The 19,742-nt window shown below is 41.3% G+C and overlaps 1 protein-coding gene across 1 annotated transcript; it reads right to left on the reverse strand.

Moving 5' to 3' along the window:
- Window positions 1–2,214: 2,214 nt before the first annotated feature.
- On the reverse strand, window positions 2,215–17,815 carry tbc1d8b (TBC1 domain family member 8B). Its single transcript, XM_078286547.1, has 20 exons — window positions 17,601–17,815; window positions 15,914–16,024; window positions 15,650–15,768; window positions 15,188–15,413; window positions 14,274–14,514; window positions 13,427–13,634; window positions 12,428–12,595; window positions 12,123–12,284; window positions 11,000–11,150; window positions 10,566–10,780; window positions 10,348–10,465; window positions 9,863–10,148; window positions 9,569–9,698; window positions 9,379–9,477; window positions 9,229–9,297; window positions 8,812–9,052; window positions 8,647–8,712; window positions 6,473–6,520; window positions 6,253–6,350; window positions 2,215–5,960 (listed from the first exon to the last, which is right to left on the reverse strand). Exons 1-20 carry the CDS (start codon window positions 17,725–17,727, stop codon window positions 5,532–5,534), a joined length of 3,312 nt encoding a protein of 1,103 aa, XP_078142673.1. The 5' UTR covers window positions 17,728–17,815; the 3' UTR covers window positions 2,215–5,531.
- Between the last annotated feature and the right edge of the window lie 1,927 nt (window positions 17,816–19,742).

Raw genomic sequence — 19,742 nt, forward strand, 5'->3', positions numbered from 1 at the left:
TGTTCTCAATTACTGTGTGTTGTACCGCCACAATATGACATGAAAGCATTCAGTCTATCAGTGTAGCTCTGTTATTTTTGCCTGTTGCTGCCTTTTAACTGTTTGGTTTCCCTTAGCTGCAAAAACACACAGACCCAGACTGACTGTGGCGTGGATAGGCCCATTTCCAAAACACATACCATTGTACATCTCCACTGGTGAGAGCAACACTTCAAAGGACTCCTCTCTGCTGCTATAAATAGCTCATGCACACTCGGAAGAGCATTGTGAGTGAAATGGGGGAAGGGGACCATAACTTTGTTGTCCCGCATCAACAACACTACAGTGTTATTTCCAACTATTGGGTCGAAGCAATGACCTGAGAGGCACAATCTAGTCAACAAAGTATTGTCCAAGAACCTGGGTGTCAAACGGATCTATCCAGCCACTTAGGAATAAAGTAGTGACACTGATATTTAGAAAATGATGGCCTGTCTTACAAATAGCCATACATTGGTAGGTGGGTTCAGAGACAAAATATCAGCAAACAACAAAACACATCAAGGATACCCGTGTGCGTGTTCTCTCTCTAAATGTCTTGCACCAAGACGAAGAATTGCAATTCTTTACTGTAATACTGTGTAAATACTGTAAATACTGTTTGGTTGTGTGCGGTAAAGCTGTGTTGCCAAGTGGTTTTATTTATTTAAGCTGAATTTAGTTGAGTTTAACATTTAAAAAAATCAGCAACAACATATTTTGCAGACTTAATAAACCATATAAAACATATTAAAGTTAAACACATTTTTTTTTTACCATAATATTGGGTAAGCCAAGGACACTTTAAATTGTTGTTTTATATCAGTGGTGTGTATGATCAAGATCAATCCTCTGATCTGTGATCAGAGGATCAAGATCAATCCTCATGCATAAGAGGTAGAATGGTTTGGAAAGATATGCATTTGATTTTAAGAGAAATGTTTTGGGTCCCCATTGATGTTATGAACAGAAATAGGCTTCTCAACGTCCCAAATGTCCCTTTGCAGGACGAGGCTGAATGCTACACTGAAAGGTTGTACCACTAAAGACAGGTGACAGGGGTCGAGGTTATGAACTCGGGGTTATAACCTTGTGCAACCAAATCTCCGAGCCAGAATAGAGTGAGTGATAGTTTTAGATCTCATCCATCACGAGTCCTGCTGCAGCTTGTAAATCAGACAGTAGCACATTCTTTGGGACACGTCAATATAGGGAAATAATTTAAGATGATTCATACACTCCTGTGTTTCACTGGGATTTGCAAACATGAACGTCTTTTTGAAGAGTCAAGAGTCTATCAGTGATTCCATCAAGAGAATAATCTTGTTGCTGTTTTATTGCCAGTGAGTATACGACTGATTCTGTGGACAATCACAGTAACTAAGATGATTTGACAGGAATATGGACTCTGGTTCATTGTCTGGTTCATAACTGCAATGGTAGTTATGAATAGTAATTACAATAAAATTAAGCTGACATATGTATAAAGACCCAATTTCCCCACAGGGATCATTAAAGTTTAATCTTTTCATTATCTAATTAAATGAAAACATGACTTTATAAAATGTCTTTACACAAAATCTTCCCGTTGTGCTGCCGCAACTTGTAGACTACCAACTGACAATTCTTTATTTGGATCGCCATTAACTTCCAGTTGACGGTTGATAGATTTCCTGGGGTCCACACTTACTAAACAGCCGTTAGTCAGCAGCACAATCCAAATTATGGCACAAAAAGAGGCAGCACAAATAAGAACCTGAGGATGATCCCTAAAACGCAAAAACTGAAATAAAAAACAGCAACAGCAAAAAGAAAACAAGGCAACAGTAAACATGTCGTCCCCCATGAATGATGAAGTCCCCTTCTGGACCAATGAGTAACAAATATGTCAGCTTGTTCTGACCAATCAGTGTCATTTTGGATGCTGGAATGCAGCAGTGAGATTTCACTAAGTTTTGTCAAAATCAAATCAGTGGTGTCTGAGATATTGTGTGTGACACATGGATGAACAAGCACATGATGTAGTAGTACTGTAATGCCATAAGAAGGTAATGACATTAGACCAGGAGGCTGCTATTTATATGCGCTTAGTCCATTGTTGTGAAGGATGAGTGTAAAATGTTAGGTTTTATTTTCCATCTGAACAGAAGGCACTGAGCAAGAATCACAAACTCACTGTTCATAGAATCGTCACTCTTTATTCTAGTACATTTGTATGGAAAATTAAAAAAATCATCACCAAGCAGGTAAAACAGAAATATTTATGCTTCACTTAAATTTTCAAAACAGGTTTTCAATCAAAAGCCACTGACGACAAAACCTGAAAACTACATTTGCACATATAAAGGACTTTATGAACCATATACTATGTAGCAGTTAGAACATTATCCATGCCTATGCACTTTCATGCTCAATGGCAAATTGACAGCGCGCCAGGGGAATGAAGACTTCCAACCTTCTACTTTTGATTTTCCTGCCTTTGATCATAAAACTTCAATCTCCTTTGGGGACAATTTATTTCCCCTCTGAGAGGCAGGAATCACAAAACCATCTTTGGGAAAAAAAATCTTCTTAAGTGCCATTTCTCTGGAACTTTTGCGCCAAGAAAAAAAGTTAAATTGAGCATCAAAAGGTTGTATTTTCTTAACCACTGTCCTATATTTCTTCCTTGATTTCTTTTTGTGAACGTACTTTTTTTGTTTTCTTTAATCTTTACAATATTCTAAAATAATTAAAAAAGGTAAGGCTTGTAATAAATTAATATAAAAAAATCCCTCCCTATAAAGATTTATTAACAAAAAGTTGAATAGTAACTTATCTTTGATAAGTGGTTGTACATTTTTAGGAGTTTAGGAGGTGTTAATTAGTTACTGTTCATGCAGACAAAAAACTGCAGGTCATACTGAAATAGCCAGACCATTGTCAGAAATGATTATTTTAAATATTCGAAATAAAATTTCTGTCTTGTGGGTTATGACATGATCAGCTATTGGGCCCTTGAGGCCCCAAGCCGAAACTGCAATGTGGCACCCCCTGTTGAAAACGCCCACTACTGACTTGGATTATGTTTTCAGTTATTAAATTGAAATTATTCTGTCATTCTCAAATTGACTGACTGAGCTTTGGATCCTAGAAGTGACAATATATGACAGGTAAAGTAGTTTTACATGTATTGTGATGCTGTTAAAGATTTTTTTATTATTTTTTTAAATTACATTTTCTTTTTTTACATCGGTCATGTAAACAGTGACGTTAGATAGACTGTATTTTCAGTTCCAACGGGTAGTAAACATAATAAAGTTCCTTAGAAAATGGCAAGATCATAAGAACATAAGAAAGGAAAGAAGAATTGCACTTAAGAAGCTTCTTTAACACATTTTTCGCACAAATCTTGGTAATGTTAGTGAATTTGGCCCCTGGAAATGACAAGCTGCAGCTGAAGCGGTTTGGACTCCAACGCCTCCCAGATCTGCTGTGGCTGGCAGTCGAGCTGCAGGCTTATGTACAGCTTCTTAATTAATCTCAAACACACTTTTCAATACTTGTGCAACAAGTTTGCTGAGATATAAGCAAATACAAGAAAAAAGAAGCAAGACAAAATGCACTTATGAAAAAGATGAACTAAAATACATCTTATCTGGCTTTTCGCAGAGAGTGATATAGTAGTAGGCTGTTTGTTGTAGGCTAGCATAATGTGGCAAATCCTGTAACTACGCTACAGACGCTCTATATTTTAATATTACAGACAAAAAGTAGGCTATGTTAAACTCAGTCACATAGATGCCCCCGTTCCAAAAATACCCCTTTTCTCCCTTTCGTTTATTTTACACAAATTGCACCCTGAGATTTGATAAAGCAAAATGCACTCAGAAAGGTATGTCTAGGTCTATCCACAGCAACCCACTAACTCATACCTTATTATAAATGTTCTATGCAAGTCTTCATAAATACAATAATCAAATAAACCACTGGATTTAACTGACCCTTATGTACAATATGCTGTACTCGTTCTAAGAATTAATAGCGTTATGCAATTTGTGGTTTAAGCAAACAGTACATGAACTAATGACACCTTCCCTTTAAGCCTTCAACGTGAAGAGCACACAGCACATCTACTCTATTTCAGCCCTGTGTGTGTGAACTCCATTGATACAGAGCTGCTGCAGCTGTTGGACTTATCAAATGATTCACTCAGAAGAGGAATTCAGGCGATTTCCAAAACTGTCACTGCAGCAGCTTTGTGGAATTTTACAACAATTTTACTTTACACTGGCCACGTTTCCAGCATAAGACATACTTGAGGTCACGCTATACTGTGGTTATTGGTGTGCTACTGTAGGAAAGAGACCGAGTGTGCTGTGGCTGACCAGTATAGCATTCCCCCTTGTATGTTATTGCACAAGTATAATACCATAATTGCATCTTTTATGCTCTCAATATATTTTATCCAATATCCACACTCATATAATGACTGACATCAATTTATGGCTTCCAGAGACAACACTACAGTATGTCCTTACTCCCCATACTGTATATTCTGTGCCTGCCCCAACTGAAAAGCTGGTGTTTCTGAAAATTAGTTGAGGTTTACAGGAGAATAACACTCAAATTAATAATTCATACATGCTATTCCACAGTTTTTTTTTTTGAGCATAAACACCTCTCTGTCAAAACAAGAAGCGACAGACTCCTGACTAATCTGTCAAGTCATCAAGATGTACAACCTGGAGCTGCTCACTTGTCAAAGAACGGGAGATACTGTGATATTCATCGAGTGTTTTAGCATTTACAGCTGAACGTGTTTCACTTTACAGCAGTGACAACCAATCTGAAACAGAAAATACACCGATATCTCCAGGGAATCTCCCTGCAGGCTCACAGTCACCTTTTTATCTTCTCATTTATCTCTTAATGGAGTTGTATCTCAGCGAGGGAGGGGTAGGACAAACTCATCTGTCATATTTCAGACTATGGGGGACGGTACTGAATGTCACTAATATCAATTTGAAAGCCTAACTGCTCCATGGCATAGGAAACATATTCAAAATATTGAAATTCTGTAGAATTTGAGGCTACATGAGAGGATGTATTTCATCACTTGGGTCCAAAATGCATAATCAGATTTGTTGGCGTAAAAATGATCTAAGATAAGAGGAACCACAACTTACAGCATGTCTACAAAGAGGCTTAACGTGAGAATGCACTAAAGGTGTTAATCAGTGGACGGTTACAATGATGTTTACAGTGACTTAAAGATGTAGCGCCTCCTAGACGTTTGTTTCGCCATGCTGTGTCAGCCATTGCTGCTAGCCATCAACTAATCATCATCATCTGGCTGGAAAAGCAGTATTCTTTTATGGATCCCCCCCTTTATTCATTCATTTCAACAATATATTACTGCTTAATATCTTTATATCTGACTGCATCCTCAAAATCCACTGCCTTCTGTGGATAAAGGAAAATCATGATGATTTCAGGGCGTGGATCATAAGCCGGACCCGCAGTGTATCCAATCACTTGTTTGCCTTTACCTTCAGCTGGGCGATCTTGGCCTGGTCCAGTCTAGTCTGAAGGTCTACATGCCTTTCCAAGAAGCTGACTATGGCCGGCTCGTTGAGCAGAGACGCCAGGACCTGCTCGAAAGAAAAAGACCACTCCACCTCAGACGGGCTGGGCCCTGCATCCTGAGCACTGTGGGTGCTGGAGGTGTCGGAGCTCTCCGGGGTGGTGGACGCCTCCTCAGCCGGAAGCCCCTCCGCAGTAGTGTGGGTGCTGGGCTTTGCGGACTCCCGGGGGCTGCTTGGCTCCTGCAGCCTGCGTCCCACCTCCTCCATCCTCAGAAGGAGGCTGGTCACATGGGCCACGGCACGATACAGAGACTCCTCGTCTGGGTCGCCGTGAAAAATGTTGTACAGGGTCTTGGAGAACTGGATGAACTGAGTCTGAGATAAAGAGAAAAAAAGAGAATACACATTTATGCAATTTAAATCAGATAAAGTGACATATTTCATAGATTATATTTTCATAAAAAGGTGATATTTCATCTTCTTCTCTCCTTCTTCTTCCCCTCCTCAACAAGGGAGGTCAAATGTCAGGGTCAGCTACAGAACAGCAACCCTGGGACTGGTAGGGAGGATGGTTGCCGACACTGGTCCTCCAGTTTTTTCTTTTTAGTTGTTGCTGCCAAATCCAAGAACATGAATAACCTACTGACCACAACATTGGTTTAATTACCTGGTTAATTCTGGGTAAGTCCTTGATGGTTTCCTCTTTCTTAAGTATCTCATCTTGCCATTGTTTCAGGTAGGCCTGCAGGTCCACCTTTCCTCTACCTGTCAAATTGACCAACAAATTGCAACATATAAACTAAAACACTTATAGTAATGGCTAAGGAAGGTTTGCTTAAAGTAGTAATTGTTCTCAAGGGAAGTGATAAATCCAGGTGAAATATTACCTCTTTCAGGACTTTTCCTTATCACGCCATCTTCTGGAAGATCAAACGCTGAAATATATAAGCAGCACGTGAGCAAACTGCAGAAACTCGTCAATTAATGATAGAGAACAATCACAATACATTCAAGGGTTCAAGTAAGCAGTGAGACAGAATTATGATAGAATCTAGGGGGAAAGGGAAAAGTGGAAAGGGAGTTTGAAAGGGGAAAGAAACAGCAAAGAAGCTGACCAGTTAGTTTAGTGAAGTGGGAAGAGTCTTCAGTCATTGGAATAAAGTGCTGGATTCTTTGTTCCTTTGAGTGCAAAGGACTACCTGTGAAAGCTAGAAGATACTCTCTGTGAGCGCACTAAGAAACACAGAACAGAACAGGAAAGAGGAAAAGACTGTTGGGACACATACAAACATATAACAGACTAAACAAATTCAACGTCCATCCTTCCAGCCAATGAGAATTGAGTATTTCCCCCATGTTTTACCCCTCATTAAATACCTTACATCATTTTGATAATTTCTCACTCCACTAATAGTTGAGATGCCCTACCCTTCTCTACTCTGACCGCCACCGATGAGTGTGTGTGTGTGTGTGTGTGTGTATATGCATGCATGAACGTCTGTTTGTACGCATGGATGAGACCATTCCCCTCCTCATAGCAAGGAAACAGCATCATTACGCTTTGTTAAGTATATATGCCCAATAGCTTTTATGTAGCTATAACTGCAGGAGTGTATGATGATCTGGCCCATCAGTGTTATTTGAGATGACATCTGTACCATTCACAATATCTACAGCAGGGATGGACAACTGTGTGCCATCGAGGGCTGAGAGTCTGCAGGTTTCTATTCCAACCAAACACTACAGTAAATTATTTCACTGATTAGTTTCTCCTCCTCTCTGGTTGAAGTTGTGCTAATCAGTGAAATCAGCAGCTGTAGTGTTCGGTTGGAATGAAAACCTGCAGACTCTCGGCCCTCCGTGGTTTCCTATCTTTGATCTATGAGGTGTCTAACACCTTGTTTGCACTGTGGCACCGCGATGGGACCTGTCCTTGGTGCTGAAGCAACGTGCACGCTCCATAAAACAGAAAACCACCCTCACTACTCGCTTTTCATTGGCCTAGCACATCGCAAACTGTGACTCTTTCAGTACTCTTCTGTTGCTTAGCCGTCGATGGTGATTTGAGCAGTTCTTCCCCCACCAGAGATCCTCTTTGTGGGGAAGCTAGTCCATGGCAAAATGCCCTTACTGGCCCTTAAACTCTCTGTTGCCATGGCAAAGTCCTTTCACCCAGCACACTGACTATTCTTACCCCCGCCTTGAGGAAGGGCAGCACCATAACATGCGGACAAGAACCACACATTAAAGGATTTCTTTCCCCAGGCAATCTGCTCACTCAACATTGAGTTATGGACTGAATTATGGAAATAACTACTCATGCACTTTCACTGTAGACACGGAGTCTGTTGCTGTATGTTGTTCTGTCTGACCTTGTGTTTTACTTACGTCTGCGATGTCTGTTGCTATTGAATTATTGTTGTGATGTGATACCAGTGTTGTTGCTTGTGTGTAATTTCAATACTGATAAGAATCCTGTCTTTAAACATTTGCCACACTTGAACCTTGAACCTGTACTAGCCTATCATCACGTTAAACATGTGAGGGATGTGGTCAGAGGTTGAAGCTGAAGATAAAAACTGTAAAGGCATGTTTTCTGATGAGCCAAGCAACCACCACCCCTCAAAAAACCAAACCATAATCACCATGATATATTAGACATAACCGGCTATGATAACAAGGTCATTCATTAAGGTAATTAATGCATTTAGCAAATATTTCTATGTCTACATACTTGTCTTCTCATAACACATGGCATTAATATGAACTCTGTATCTTAAAGCCTTAAAGAGTTATAGTAGTTTCAAGAAAATTATTTGTTTCCTCATTAATATGACAATTCCTGCAGCAAAGAGCTCCAAAACAGACAGGCAGACAGGCAGACACACAGACAGACGTCACCATGACAACATAATGTCCCACATACTATGTGCCATGGCGGCGAGACATCGAAAATGTTAGAATTGCTTTTTGATGTCCAGAGAGAAATGTTAACAAATATTAGCAAAAATTCATTTTGACATTTTAATTTAAGCTTGTAAAACAGCATTCTCTCACTTACCTGGTGGCAGATGCAGCTTGAAGAGGAATTTCAGCTTATTTGTGAAAGATCCACAGTACAAAGTATCTGTAGGAGAAGCAACAAACAGAATTAAGCGGGAGGGACACTGAGGTTGACAGTAGTAGTTGACCCGGACAGAGCGGTCCAGAGACTGACTGAGCTTACCAAGGGCATAGCAGAACTCTTTAAAGTTGACAAGGCCGTCCTGGTTCTCATCTATCAGGCGGAAGACCCAGAGGGAGAGGGTGCTCTTCCCGTCGCAGAGGGCCCAGGGGTCCAGGAGGGAGAAGAGCACTCCAAACTGCTGGAAACCCAGCTGGTACTGCTCCAAATAGGCCAGACTGGGGTCGTGATGGAGCAGGATTGGGCTCTTCATTGTCCAGTAGCAGCTGAGGAAATGCTGCCTCTGAAAAAAAACAAAACACATTGAAGCGAAATGTGGGCTAAATGTCTGACACTGTTTTTTTAATAAATGATATTACATTTTTCATGACAACTGTGTCATGTGCGTAGGAGAACACTGAAGGTACATTGTTTTTTAGTGTATATATCTTGAAAAGAATTGCTGAGCTGTTCACTCACTTTGAACAAAAAATAAAGCTCATCAAGCTGTGAGGCACTGAATTTGACTTCTTGTGACACCACCCGAATCTGTAAACAGAGTTTAAATCCTCAATACAGCATAAATCATGGAATGATACACTAATTATTTCTAACTGGATGGGCACTCACAACATTTTGCTTGGTTGTATCCTCCAATGTCTGGATTACATATAGTTTGTTTCTTTTCCGTGAACTCTCGACTTCCTCTGAACGGATACTTCCATATTTCTGAAGAGAAATACAATTTGTTTAATCACAGACCTTGCTAAATAAAATTGATATTAGAGCATGAGTCCAACTGAAGAATCTGTAGGAGTACCTCGTAGGCCTCTCGGATAAGTTCACTGATGTCCACTTTGAAGTGGGATGCTTTATCATTATTGCCCACTGAAGCTTGCTGCACTGTGGGAGGCAGTGGGCTGTCTTTGTTTGTCACACTATCAAAAAACCTGCCCAGGAAATAACAGCATCACAGAAAGACAGACATTAATGTACAGTGAAATAATCTGATGCTGTTCAAAACATGTCAATATTGCTTTGCTTTTGATTCATAATCTATAACTGAATTTTGAAATAGTGAGGTCAGTTGGTCCATATCTTAGCTGACACTGACTTGTTGAGGATGGTGACAGCTTCTGCATCATCATGACAGCTGATCAGAGCCTCCATGTTGTAATCGAGCACAGCCAGGCCAAGCTGCAAAATGGCTTTTATGCCGTCGTAGAAGAAACAGTCCACCACGTTCACCGCGCTCTCGATGGGCAGGACGCTGATGAAGAGCGTGAGAAACCAGGACAAGGACACGGAGGAGAAGAAACTCAGGTCTGTCATGTGCTCCACCAGCTGGGGGAGCTGCTCTCGAATCAGCTCCTCAAACACCGCTTGGTCCACCAGAGCACCTGAACAAACACAGGCACCGTTTCAGAGCGCAACTCTTAATTCCTGAAATCATTTTGTTCAAATTTCATGTCCCAGAGTTACTATCTCAGTCATCACCTGAAACAGAGTGCTAGAAGGGTGCTGCAACCAGGAAACAATGTGATAAAAAAAGGCAATAATCATTTCACACCTTGCACCCTCCTTAGCTTCCTCTCTCACCTATGATTCGGCGGTTGAAGTAATCCGGCAGCATCCTCTCGCAGACGGCCACCAGCAGCCAGAAAGCCTCCTCTTCTTTAGCGTAGAGCAGCAGAACTGATGTGAGAATGTTCATGGCCTGAACAGGAGAAAAACGACGGGCTTTTAAGGATGGACTAGTTCAGTTGTATGTGCGGGGTTAACTGCAGACAGCAGGACAGTGTGAGGGATTTTGATACCTGGCAGTAGCCGATTTTGGGGTTCCTGTAGGCGTAGGCAGTAAGAACTCTGCGCAGAGCGGAGATTCCCGTGTCACTCTGAAAGGCAGGGTGCTCCGGGAGAGAGCGGTGTAGGTCTCTCTCTATCTCATCTGTAGCCAGAGTGCTTGTGCCCAGAGACTGCTCCACCAGCTCAGTGTAGTAGCCTGGGTGAGTGGCCATGTCGTTTACTGCTCCTACAACAGGCAAAACCACACACACTCCACAGTCAGTCCAAAAACTGACACGGCACTGATCCCACACCGGCCATGTTCTACTTAATAATTTATGTTGAGTGAGCGCTTCAGTACATAAAACTTTCAATCATGCAGTGCTTCACTAACAAATCTCTGAATGCAACATATCAGTGACGCCAAATTACATAACAACATGAGACATATTTGATGTAGAAATACCTGAGAAAAGCATCCACAGCTCTCCTCTCAAGGCCTCGGGAACACCACGGACAATCAAGTCGCGTGTCTTCTTGGTAAAGAACATGCTTGTGCCACGTCCATACTCCGAGAAGTGGATATTCCAGGACTGCTCCTTCATCTTTTCCTTAAGCTGTCAAACACACAGACGACACACACCACAGTGTTATCTATTATATTATTTGTTGTTTGTCATTTAGGCTAAGTTCAGTCAGCCAACTCACATAAACAGATTATTGAGAATGAATGCAAATGTAGATACAGAGTTTAGTTTGGGCGTCTAGGCTCTGATCCTGTCACTCCCTGCAGCGTACACCTAGCTAGCCGAATGAGAGCAGGGAGTGACGATAGGGAACTTCTCCCCAGGGGGAAACCTAGAATCAGAGCCTACAGGTGGATGCTGGCGTGGAGGTGGGGATGATGAAACAATATATGGTGAGCAGCAACAACTGAGGAGCAGTGAACGGCAGTCTGAGCAGCATAGCAGCAGCATGGCAATGTGAAAGAGAGCGAGCAGGTGCAGGAAACTTAAATAGACCGACTTATTGAGAGGGGGGGGGCGCTTGATAAGAGTTGCATGAGTAGTGTGTGTATCATGTGACTGCAGACTCCAGTTGTCTGCCTGAACTAGCTTCACAGGCTTTGCAGGCTTCGCTTCATTTATGTACCATACCACTATTATTGGTTGCATTTCTCAATAGATGCATGTTTTCTTTTTTTGTTGTTGTATTGGTATTTTCAGAAATATGACATGGGCATTACTGCTATGTACGTACATATACATACAGTATATTATGCATGCACATGACATGAATAATGACACCCTCACTTCCCAACACCAAAGGGATATATACAGAGAGCGTAAGATTCTTTACATAGATATACTGGTGCATCACAACAAATCTTGGATTTTATGTAAGGCATTTGCCCAAAACAGAATAGTGTCTTCTTTCACATCATGCATCCTGGCAACTGAAAGCTCCATGTTAATTACATTAAGGTGTTAATCCAATGAGATTCTGTAAGTGAATGGGGTTGTTTCCAACAAAGTGCAAATAAGTAAAAGATGCATGTTTCAATAGAAAGTAACTCCTAGTGTTTTTACCATTTTGGGGTCAAGGTTTTCAACATCCTGGGGGTGGAAAACAGTCATGAGAGCCTCGGTGCTTACGGCCTTGCTACTGTCTTTCTGCCCCACCATCAGAGTTACATCCTCTGGATTGTCCTCAAAGTGGTTGATGAGTGACTGGCATTCTCCTCGTATGGCCTCCGGGAAAAAGACACAGATTAGTTATTATTCATATGCATTAATGAACTATTGCAAAATACAGAATAAACCAAAAACTGGGATTATTGAGAATAAAAGGGCGTTAAGCAGGCACCCTGCAGGGACAAAATAAAGCATGTTACCTCTGTTGAAACAGAGTGCTGGGGGCTGGCAGTAATCCCACACCTGCTGCGGATTGTGTTGGCAAGCCGCTCGTAGTCCCGAACCTCGGAGAAACGTAGCGCCCTCTTGCCACGCACACACACTGTTAAAGCCCTGTTGCTGGAATCTGGCTTCTCAACATTAACGACCTGGAAGAACGTAATGTTAAACATTGCAAAGCAAGACTTCTCTACAGCTAATAAGAGATACTGTAATACTTCTGTTAATAACCCAGGCCTGCATTTGTTTCAACAACATGAAGCACCCAAGATTTATTTGAGAAGGCTACTATAGGAGAAGGGGATTTATTTCTTCAAGCAAATACTGTCTGGTTAAATTAGCATCTATGTCAAAACAGCTCAGTGTGCACTGCTGTCCGTGTACAAAATACGAACTTTCATATTTTATTCCCTGTAGCATGTATTTCATGTCAAAGTTTCCTGGTGCTAGCTTGTCCGTCAAATGTGTTGTGCTTGAAGCAGTGATGTGTCTGATGTGTTTGTGATGGACTGCAGCTACAAAATGATGGTTTGCAATCCCTTTCCTTTCTAAGAGATATTTTCATTGTTCTCAAAGGTTTTTCACAGTGATGCTGGCAGTTAGATACATGGCAAGCCCAGTTAACTATTTTTGTCACTGCATCTGTTGTAGACCAGAAAATTCGTTGCTTAAAAGTTTCCTGTTACTCATCAGTGAGCAGGGCGCTTTCTGAGACTCAGCATTATTGGAAGTGTTCCTGTTAGTGTTCTGTTTTGCTGCTGTCGGGTGAAAACATTGCATCTCAAAAATGTCCACTTTTGAGGAACTAGAAAAAAAACAGCCTCAATTTTAGCTTGACCATCATGCATTTTTGAGTTTATCAAATGGGTTCTGAAAGTTTGTCTCAACCCAAAGAGGAGCATGTAATCCAAAATTAAAGTTACAAGGTTTTCACATGACAGCAGCGATTCATAGTAGCGCTGCGTGGCACTTCAGTTTACCTCTCGCATTGGAATGATGACATGGCACTGGCTTCCATCCTGACTGGCGAAACACAGGTAGTTCTCAGAGACGCAGATCTTGCCAAGGGTGTTAAAGTGGCTGAAGGGCACCCACAGGAAGCTCTCGTGCACCTCTAACAGGTTCTCCTCTTTGGGAAGCCTGAAAAACGCCCGGAACTGCTCACTCCTTGCGTGAGTTTCTAGGCCTCTGGGGGGAAGAGCAAAGTAACTGGATTAGCAGAACGTCAAAGTATAGTTTTTAAGCAACTGTAAAAACCACTATATTGTAGCCTCAATGCACACATGCACACAATCTCACAGTGACCTCTCCTATTCAATTGACTATATTACTGACTGTCAACACATATTGCATTTCAATCTTTTGTATCACTGGGTCACAGCCAGCTATTCTTCAGTGACCAACAGTGTTTTATATTATTATAGTCTGGCCTGGAAGAATACTGATTATGTTTATGGAAAAGTAACCTGATACCCTGACACAATACTGTTCTACATTAATGCATGGTTACCAAGCAGGATGTAAGTATTCCAATTCAGCCATACACTGGCATATACTCAAAAAGGCTTGAATAAATAGGCTTGCAAGTTGCCTTCAAAATGGCCAAGCTGAATGACTAAATACAAATAATTTCCTGTTTCTGGCACTCGTTGCATTGTCTTCTCTGGCAAACTCGACCCATCTGGTAATCCAGGCAGGTTAAAACAAACAAGAGGAATTGTTTACAAATGCTATTTGACCCAGGTCTGACTTTACACTCTGGTTGTCTGAGCTGGAGACCAATACTAACAGGATGTGAAGGTGTGCAGTGTAGCAGACAGACAATACCTCTTGGTAATTTGCAGAGGGTCAGAGAGGGCTGGCTCTCTTTGGAAGGACTCTTTGTCAAACAGCCGCTTGATGGAGTAGTCAGCCAACTGCTCCATGATAACGAAAGTTTCATTAAGGTGCAGCAACATGGAGAAGTAGTGATCCTCCCCATTAGCCAAGACATGGATGCTCTCAGCGAGAATAACATTAGAGGTTTTCTCCAGCCTCCAGATCTCATCCCAGGAGATGACCAGTTTCACTGCAGAATCACAATAACCAACATTTAAAGGTTGACTATGATGCACAGCTGCAAGGAAATTTATCTTGACAATAAATGGATAAATGGCTTTTTTCACAGGTTGCATGTTTAGCTTTTCAAATGTGCCAACATGAATGCTGCTAAATCCTTTATCTCTAGTGGTTACATTAATGAAATTACAAAGTGCTGCAACATAAAAACAAGAAAAATCTGTAGCAACATGTTTTCTACTTTTATCCAATCAGCACAGTACAATTGCTCATTGATTTTGATACGTGAAAAATGCATTTCAATAGGCAACATCATCTGCTGGTGCCACCAAATGAAAATGTTAGTGGCATCAGTGTGACAAATCTAAAATGCCATGTCCCACATACTGTGGGTAACATCAACAAAAAACTCAGTGTTATCCATTATCTACCTTGCTTTATAAATGTGCCTCAGGACTATGAGGTCTGCCATAATGGCTTCTCCACAATTATGGAAGCTGCCATTACCTCTGGCTTTTTTAATCAATTTTGGCCTATCGGAAGTTCAAGAGTCCACTGGGATGGATCTTTGGAGCCACTGCACGGGTTGTTTTGTTTTTTTACCAATAATCAACATAATCAAGACAAATACCAGCTAATGTCAGCAAATGGCAGTGCACAGAACTGGCAGTGAAACGGCTTACCCTCAGCTCCCAGCAGGTAAGAATAGAAGCAGAGGAAGTTTGTGCTGAGGTAGAGCCAGCCCTGGCACGGCACTCTGCCTTTCCAGTAGCTGCATGAGTAATACGTGACCAGCTTTTCCTTCTGTGGGAGTTCAAACCACTTCTCAAACCTCAAAAGTGCTTCGCGAAACTTCTCAGGATCGTCCTCCAGTACCAGTGATACCTTCCCTTCCTCGGCAATAAGACCCTGACACACAAGATACAAGAGGGGTGCTGCAGGTTGGAGGTGTCGATGGATCAATGCATCTCAGTAATTGACAGAAAAAGAGTAAATCCCCACCAGAATCATCAAACGTATACATTTGAATCTCTATTAAAGCTTGGTAGACCACCCACCATTGAGAGATTAACATGTTAACATATTAGCTGTGTGGTTTGCTCTGGCTTAGTCCCCGTGTAAAATGTATTTTGGCAATTTCTTACTCTAATCTTGCCCTGTACAAAGCTGGTGATGTCCTCGCTGGAGTCGAACACAGAGAGCGTTCTCATGATGTTCTGCTGCAGCCATTCCCAGTGCTGAACGATCTCCTCTTTGGTCGCACCTGACCCAACAACAAGAGTGATAAATCTACCAAACACTCAACTTATGGCAGGCAGAATGAGAGTATTGCTGATTGACAACCAATAATGTGGAACAGTAGTATCTATCAAACTGTAAAAATCAAAATAATAAAAACAGTGACATACCGCATGCTATTGACCAATACACTTGGGAGTCTGGCGTGTGGTGTAGGATGCGAAAGGGAGCAACTTTGGATGTGGAGTCCAACACAGTATCCAGCGTTCCCACCAGAAGACCTGTAACACACATTGCTGAAACGCTAAGCCAATAATCTTACACATAAACTACAACCATGCGAAACATTTCCAGATCAGGAAGACGACCAGCAACTTTACAAATGATATTCAACACATTTTAGATGAATACCCTGTTATGAATTATACCCGTATTCACAGAACATTAGATAGAGTGGGGGAAATGAATGATGTTCCCCAGGTCCATGACGGGGCCCTGCGCCTAAAATTAGCAAAATCCGTTATCTCTCTAACTTATCTCTGACATGCCCTCCATGAATAATTGACAAGGTCGCAGCTAAACCACACTCCTGAACACTGCATCAGCATAATACTAGCCTGGCTGGCTGAACGTGGCACAGCTCTCCAGATGTTTTCCCAGTCAACTGCAAAGTATCAAAGGATACAAAACCTACAGTATATCACAGGTTGCATAATTCATTAAGCTGATATCAGTGTTGAACCATAGGATAGACTTTAATACATTGCAGATACTTCAGACACAAAAGGCTCTTGTGCTAGAAGGGGGCTTCAAGTGCGACATTCAATGCAGTGTCAGGCAGTGTTTAACTTCCACTATCATTATCATCATTATCACTGTCATCATTAGACCAGTCAGACAAGACATCAGTTCTTTCCTCTTCATCTAATAACCCATTCATTATCATTAATTACCTTATGGCTGTGACACTGTAGAATGTGGTTAACAGATCACAGGCTCAGATGGATCGGGTTATTACCAGCACAACTACTTATATACTGTCAGGTGACAACGGCTTTCGAAGATGCAAGCTGGTATAGAGATTTCCATGCAATTAGGTTTGCACAGCTTGCTGTCTCAATCAGAAAATCACTAGGGGTTAAATTAGAACTGTGGACCTGAGGGAGGCTTGCAGATTGTGCACATTTAATTGGGACTGGTAAAAATCTGTAAGAACATAAACCGTCCCCAGGCCAGTTGTAAGCCAATACCACCTGAACCTAAATCCCAGGGCCAGACAAAATCTACATAAACTGCCAGAAAACACAATACAGGCTGAAAGTTTTGGGGCCATATTTTGGGCCTCGAATATGCGTCTCAACCTCAACAGCCTGTAACCTCAGGGCAGCAGCAACAGCTGGGACTGAAAGGAAGTGAGAGAGGATGATAGGCTGTAACAGGATACAGTACAGCTATTTTCCTCGTGGACAACCATATCGATGCTGTGTTAATGGTACTAAAACAAACAAACAAACCAAATGAGTCGATATGTAAGTTAGACATGCACAACCGAAGCGACCTCCACTTTTGTTGATCGGCGTGTAAACCTAGCAAAGCAACCAGCTGAGCAGTATCATAATGTCACCAATCAGTTGTTACTTAACTAGTACCTGTTGCAATACGGATATATATTTCTGTAGACAAGCTGTGCAGACAGTACACCAGCACCCACCCTACATGGCAGCCAGAAACCACATTAGATAACAGAATGCATGGCATGTTATCCCATTAGCACGACCGTTATTTTGTATTAGAAACGGTTTAGATGCCGCTTCTGCTAGCCAAAAAACCTGCGAGGTAATGAAAACAAAACGTTACCTGTCAAGCCGCCCCCACCTTCTCCGTACCCTCGTCTCCTTTGCAGTACGAAATACTCATTATCCTTCTCGGTGACCCATAATTTAAACGCGTTTTTGAGCAATATCTCCTCGGGTTTGAGCCACATGTTTCAAATGTCATGGAGTTATCTCTCAAATCGGCCTGGCATGTCACGGTTATGTGTGATGTAGCCCAACATTACACCCATGGACATTTGTTTGTGCCCGAGTCCCTCCCTTCCCACGTCGACAAGAAATGTTGCCAAAGTCAAAGTTGCAAGGCATTCTGGGATTGTAGTTTCTTATGATAAAGCGGCCCGGAGGGATTTTCATCCTCTATAAGCCGGGGGTTCACAAACTATTTAAGGTCAAGGACGTCTGAATAGATCCACATCACACCACTGGATAAGATTTTGTCCCAATCAACCCACCTGATAAGATTTTCATCATTTGTTATGATTTAGTATGAAACCACATAAATCTGTACTGTAGGGAAGCTTTGGAGAGTGAAACCTATGATTAAAAATAAGGATCCCTATAGCATTATCTCGCTCTCCTAATAAATTAAATAGGCCTAATAGTGAAATGAAGTATTCACCATTTTGCTCGGGAGATTTTGGGACCCACTGCTCTAAATTATACTCATAGTGGTGAAATTATAGGTTCCATATGCAGCATAAATGCAAGGGTGTTGAATTTACTCCAGTTGTTTCCTTAATAATTGATAGGCCTATAGATTAACAAGTAGCCCATCTCCTATGTAACCTATGTAATCTTCCATGGTCACTTTGAAGTAGTAGACAGTATACTGTTGGATAAAAATCCACACCTAAAACAAATAGCAATCAATGATAAACATCAGGTTTTGGTGTCAGTCCCTCAGAATAAATATTCAGCTCACTGATTAATTCAATCAATTTTAGCACTGTGTTGGAGTGTCCCACCTCTTGGAGAAAATTAGTCATGTTTTTATTTAATCTTCATTCTTGCTTCAATGTTAAAACTCTTTCCAAAAACGACCTTTCATAGCAAAAGATTACACATAGGGCCTATTACACTGCAAACAAAGACAACAAAACCAAGTATACCAAACCAACTGGAACAATATATTTTATCAGGAGCCAATTATTTTTTAAATCATTGCTCTGCATAGTGATTATTTTTACTTGCTTTGTACCAGTTGCCAGTTTACAAAATTAGTGTCAGATATTAGGCCCCTGGTTCCTATATAAGAGGTAAAACTGTATAAACAAAAACTGAAACACAAAACAAAACACGGAGCAAACTGTTAAGGAGCTCTATCGTTAGAAAAAAAAAACAGTGCTGCTGGCAATTTGTGCTGCTACAACGCTGCTGGCCTTGATTAGAATGCTACTGGTGAAAAAAGGAGGGACCCCATTCAACCTCAAATACATGCAATAAGTTTATTGGGACACCAGATGTCCTCTGTGAGCACTTCGAGGTCTCTCGGCTCTGTAGGAATGGACAGAGAAAGTCAACACGTCGCCCCCTGTCGGCTGCATTCAAACTGCAAACTCAGAATTGATTTCCTCACTCCGCCAACAGATTTAGAAAGGAGGTCATTACCCCTGTCTGTTTGTTAGCAAGATATCTCAAAAGTTACGAACGTATCCGGATGAAATTTAGTGGACAGATAGTCCTTGGCCCAACGATGGATGGGTTGATTAGGTTTTGGTGGTGATTTGGATGAGGAATTTACGCCATTAGAAGATTATCGTTTTTTGTAATCATTTTTTAGCCATAACTTGGTCATAACTGTTATGCTGCCTTCAGGTACTGGTGGGAAGATCCGAGATCCGGGCTTTACCAGTCGGCTGCTAAACAACGTTGCATTCACGTACTATTTTCGAGGAAAATCAAACCCGGAAGATAAACTATAAATGAATATAAACCGTTACGGAGGCTACAGCTTTGCAAGTTGGGGAGTTTTTCAGCTTTGGCAGATGTTTTCACTCTCTAACGAGGGTGTTGTTGTTCGGGATTTTTTAAAGAAACTTTTTAAGATTGCATCACATGGACTCTAGTTCTTTTTTCATTTCCAATTGAATTATCTGTGGGTAGCTACCCACATACATATAGTCTACTGTAAAAAATACCAAACAACATTTTTTCTTTTATTTAT

Source organism: Centroberyx gerrardi, chromosome 11 (genome assembly GCF_048128805.1).
Source record: "Centroberyx gerrardi isolate f3 chromosome 11, fCenGer3.hap1.cur.20231027, whole genome shotgun sequence".
NCBI classification, from domain to species: Eukaryota; Metazoa; Chordata; class Actinopteri; order Beryciformes; family Berycidae; genus Centroberyx; species Centroberyx gerrardi.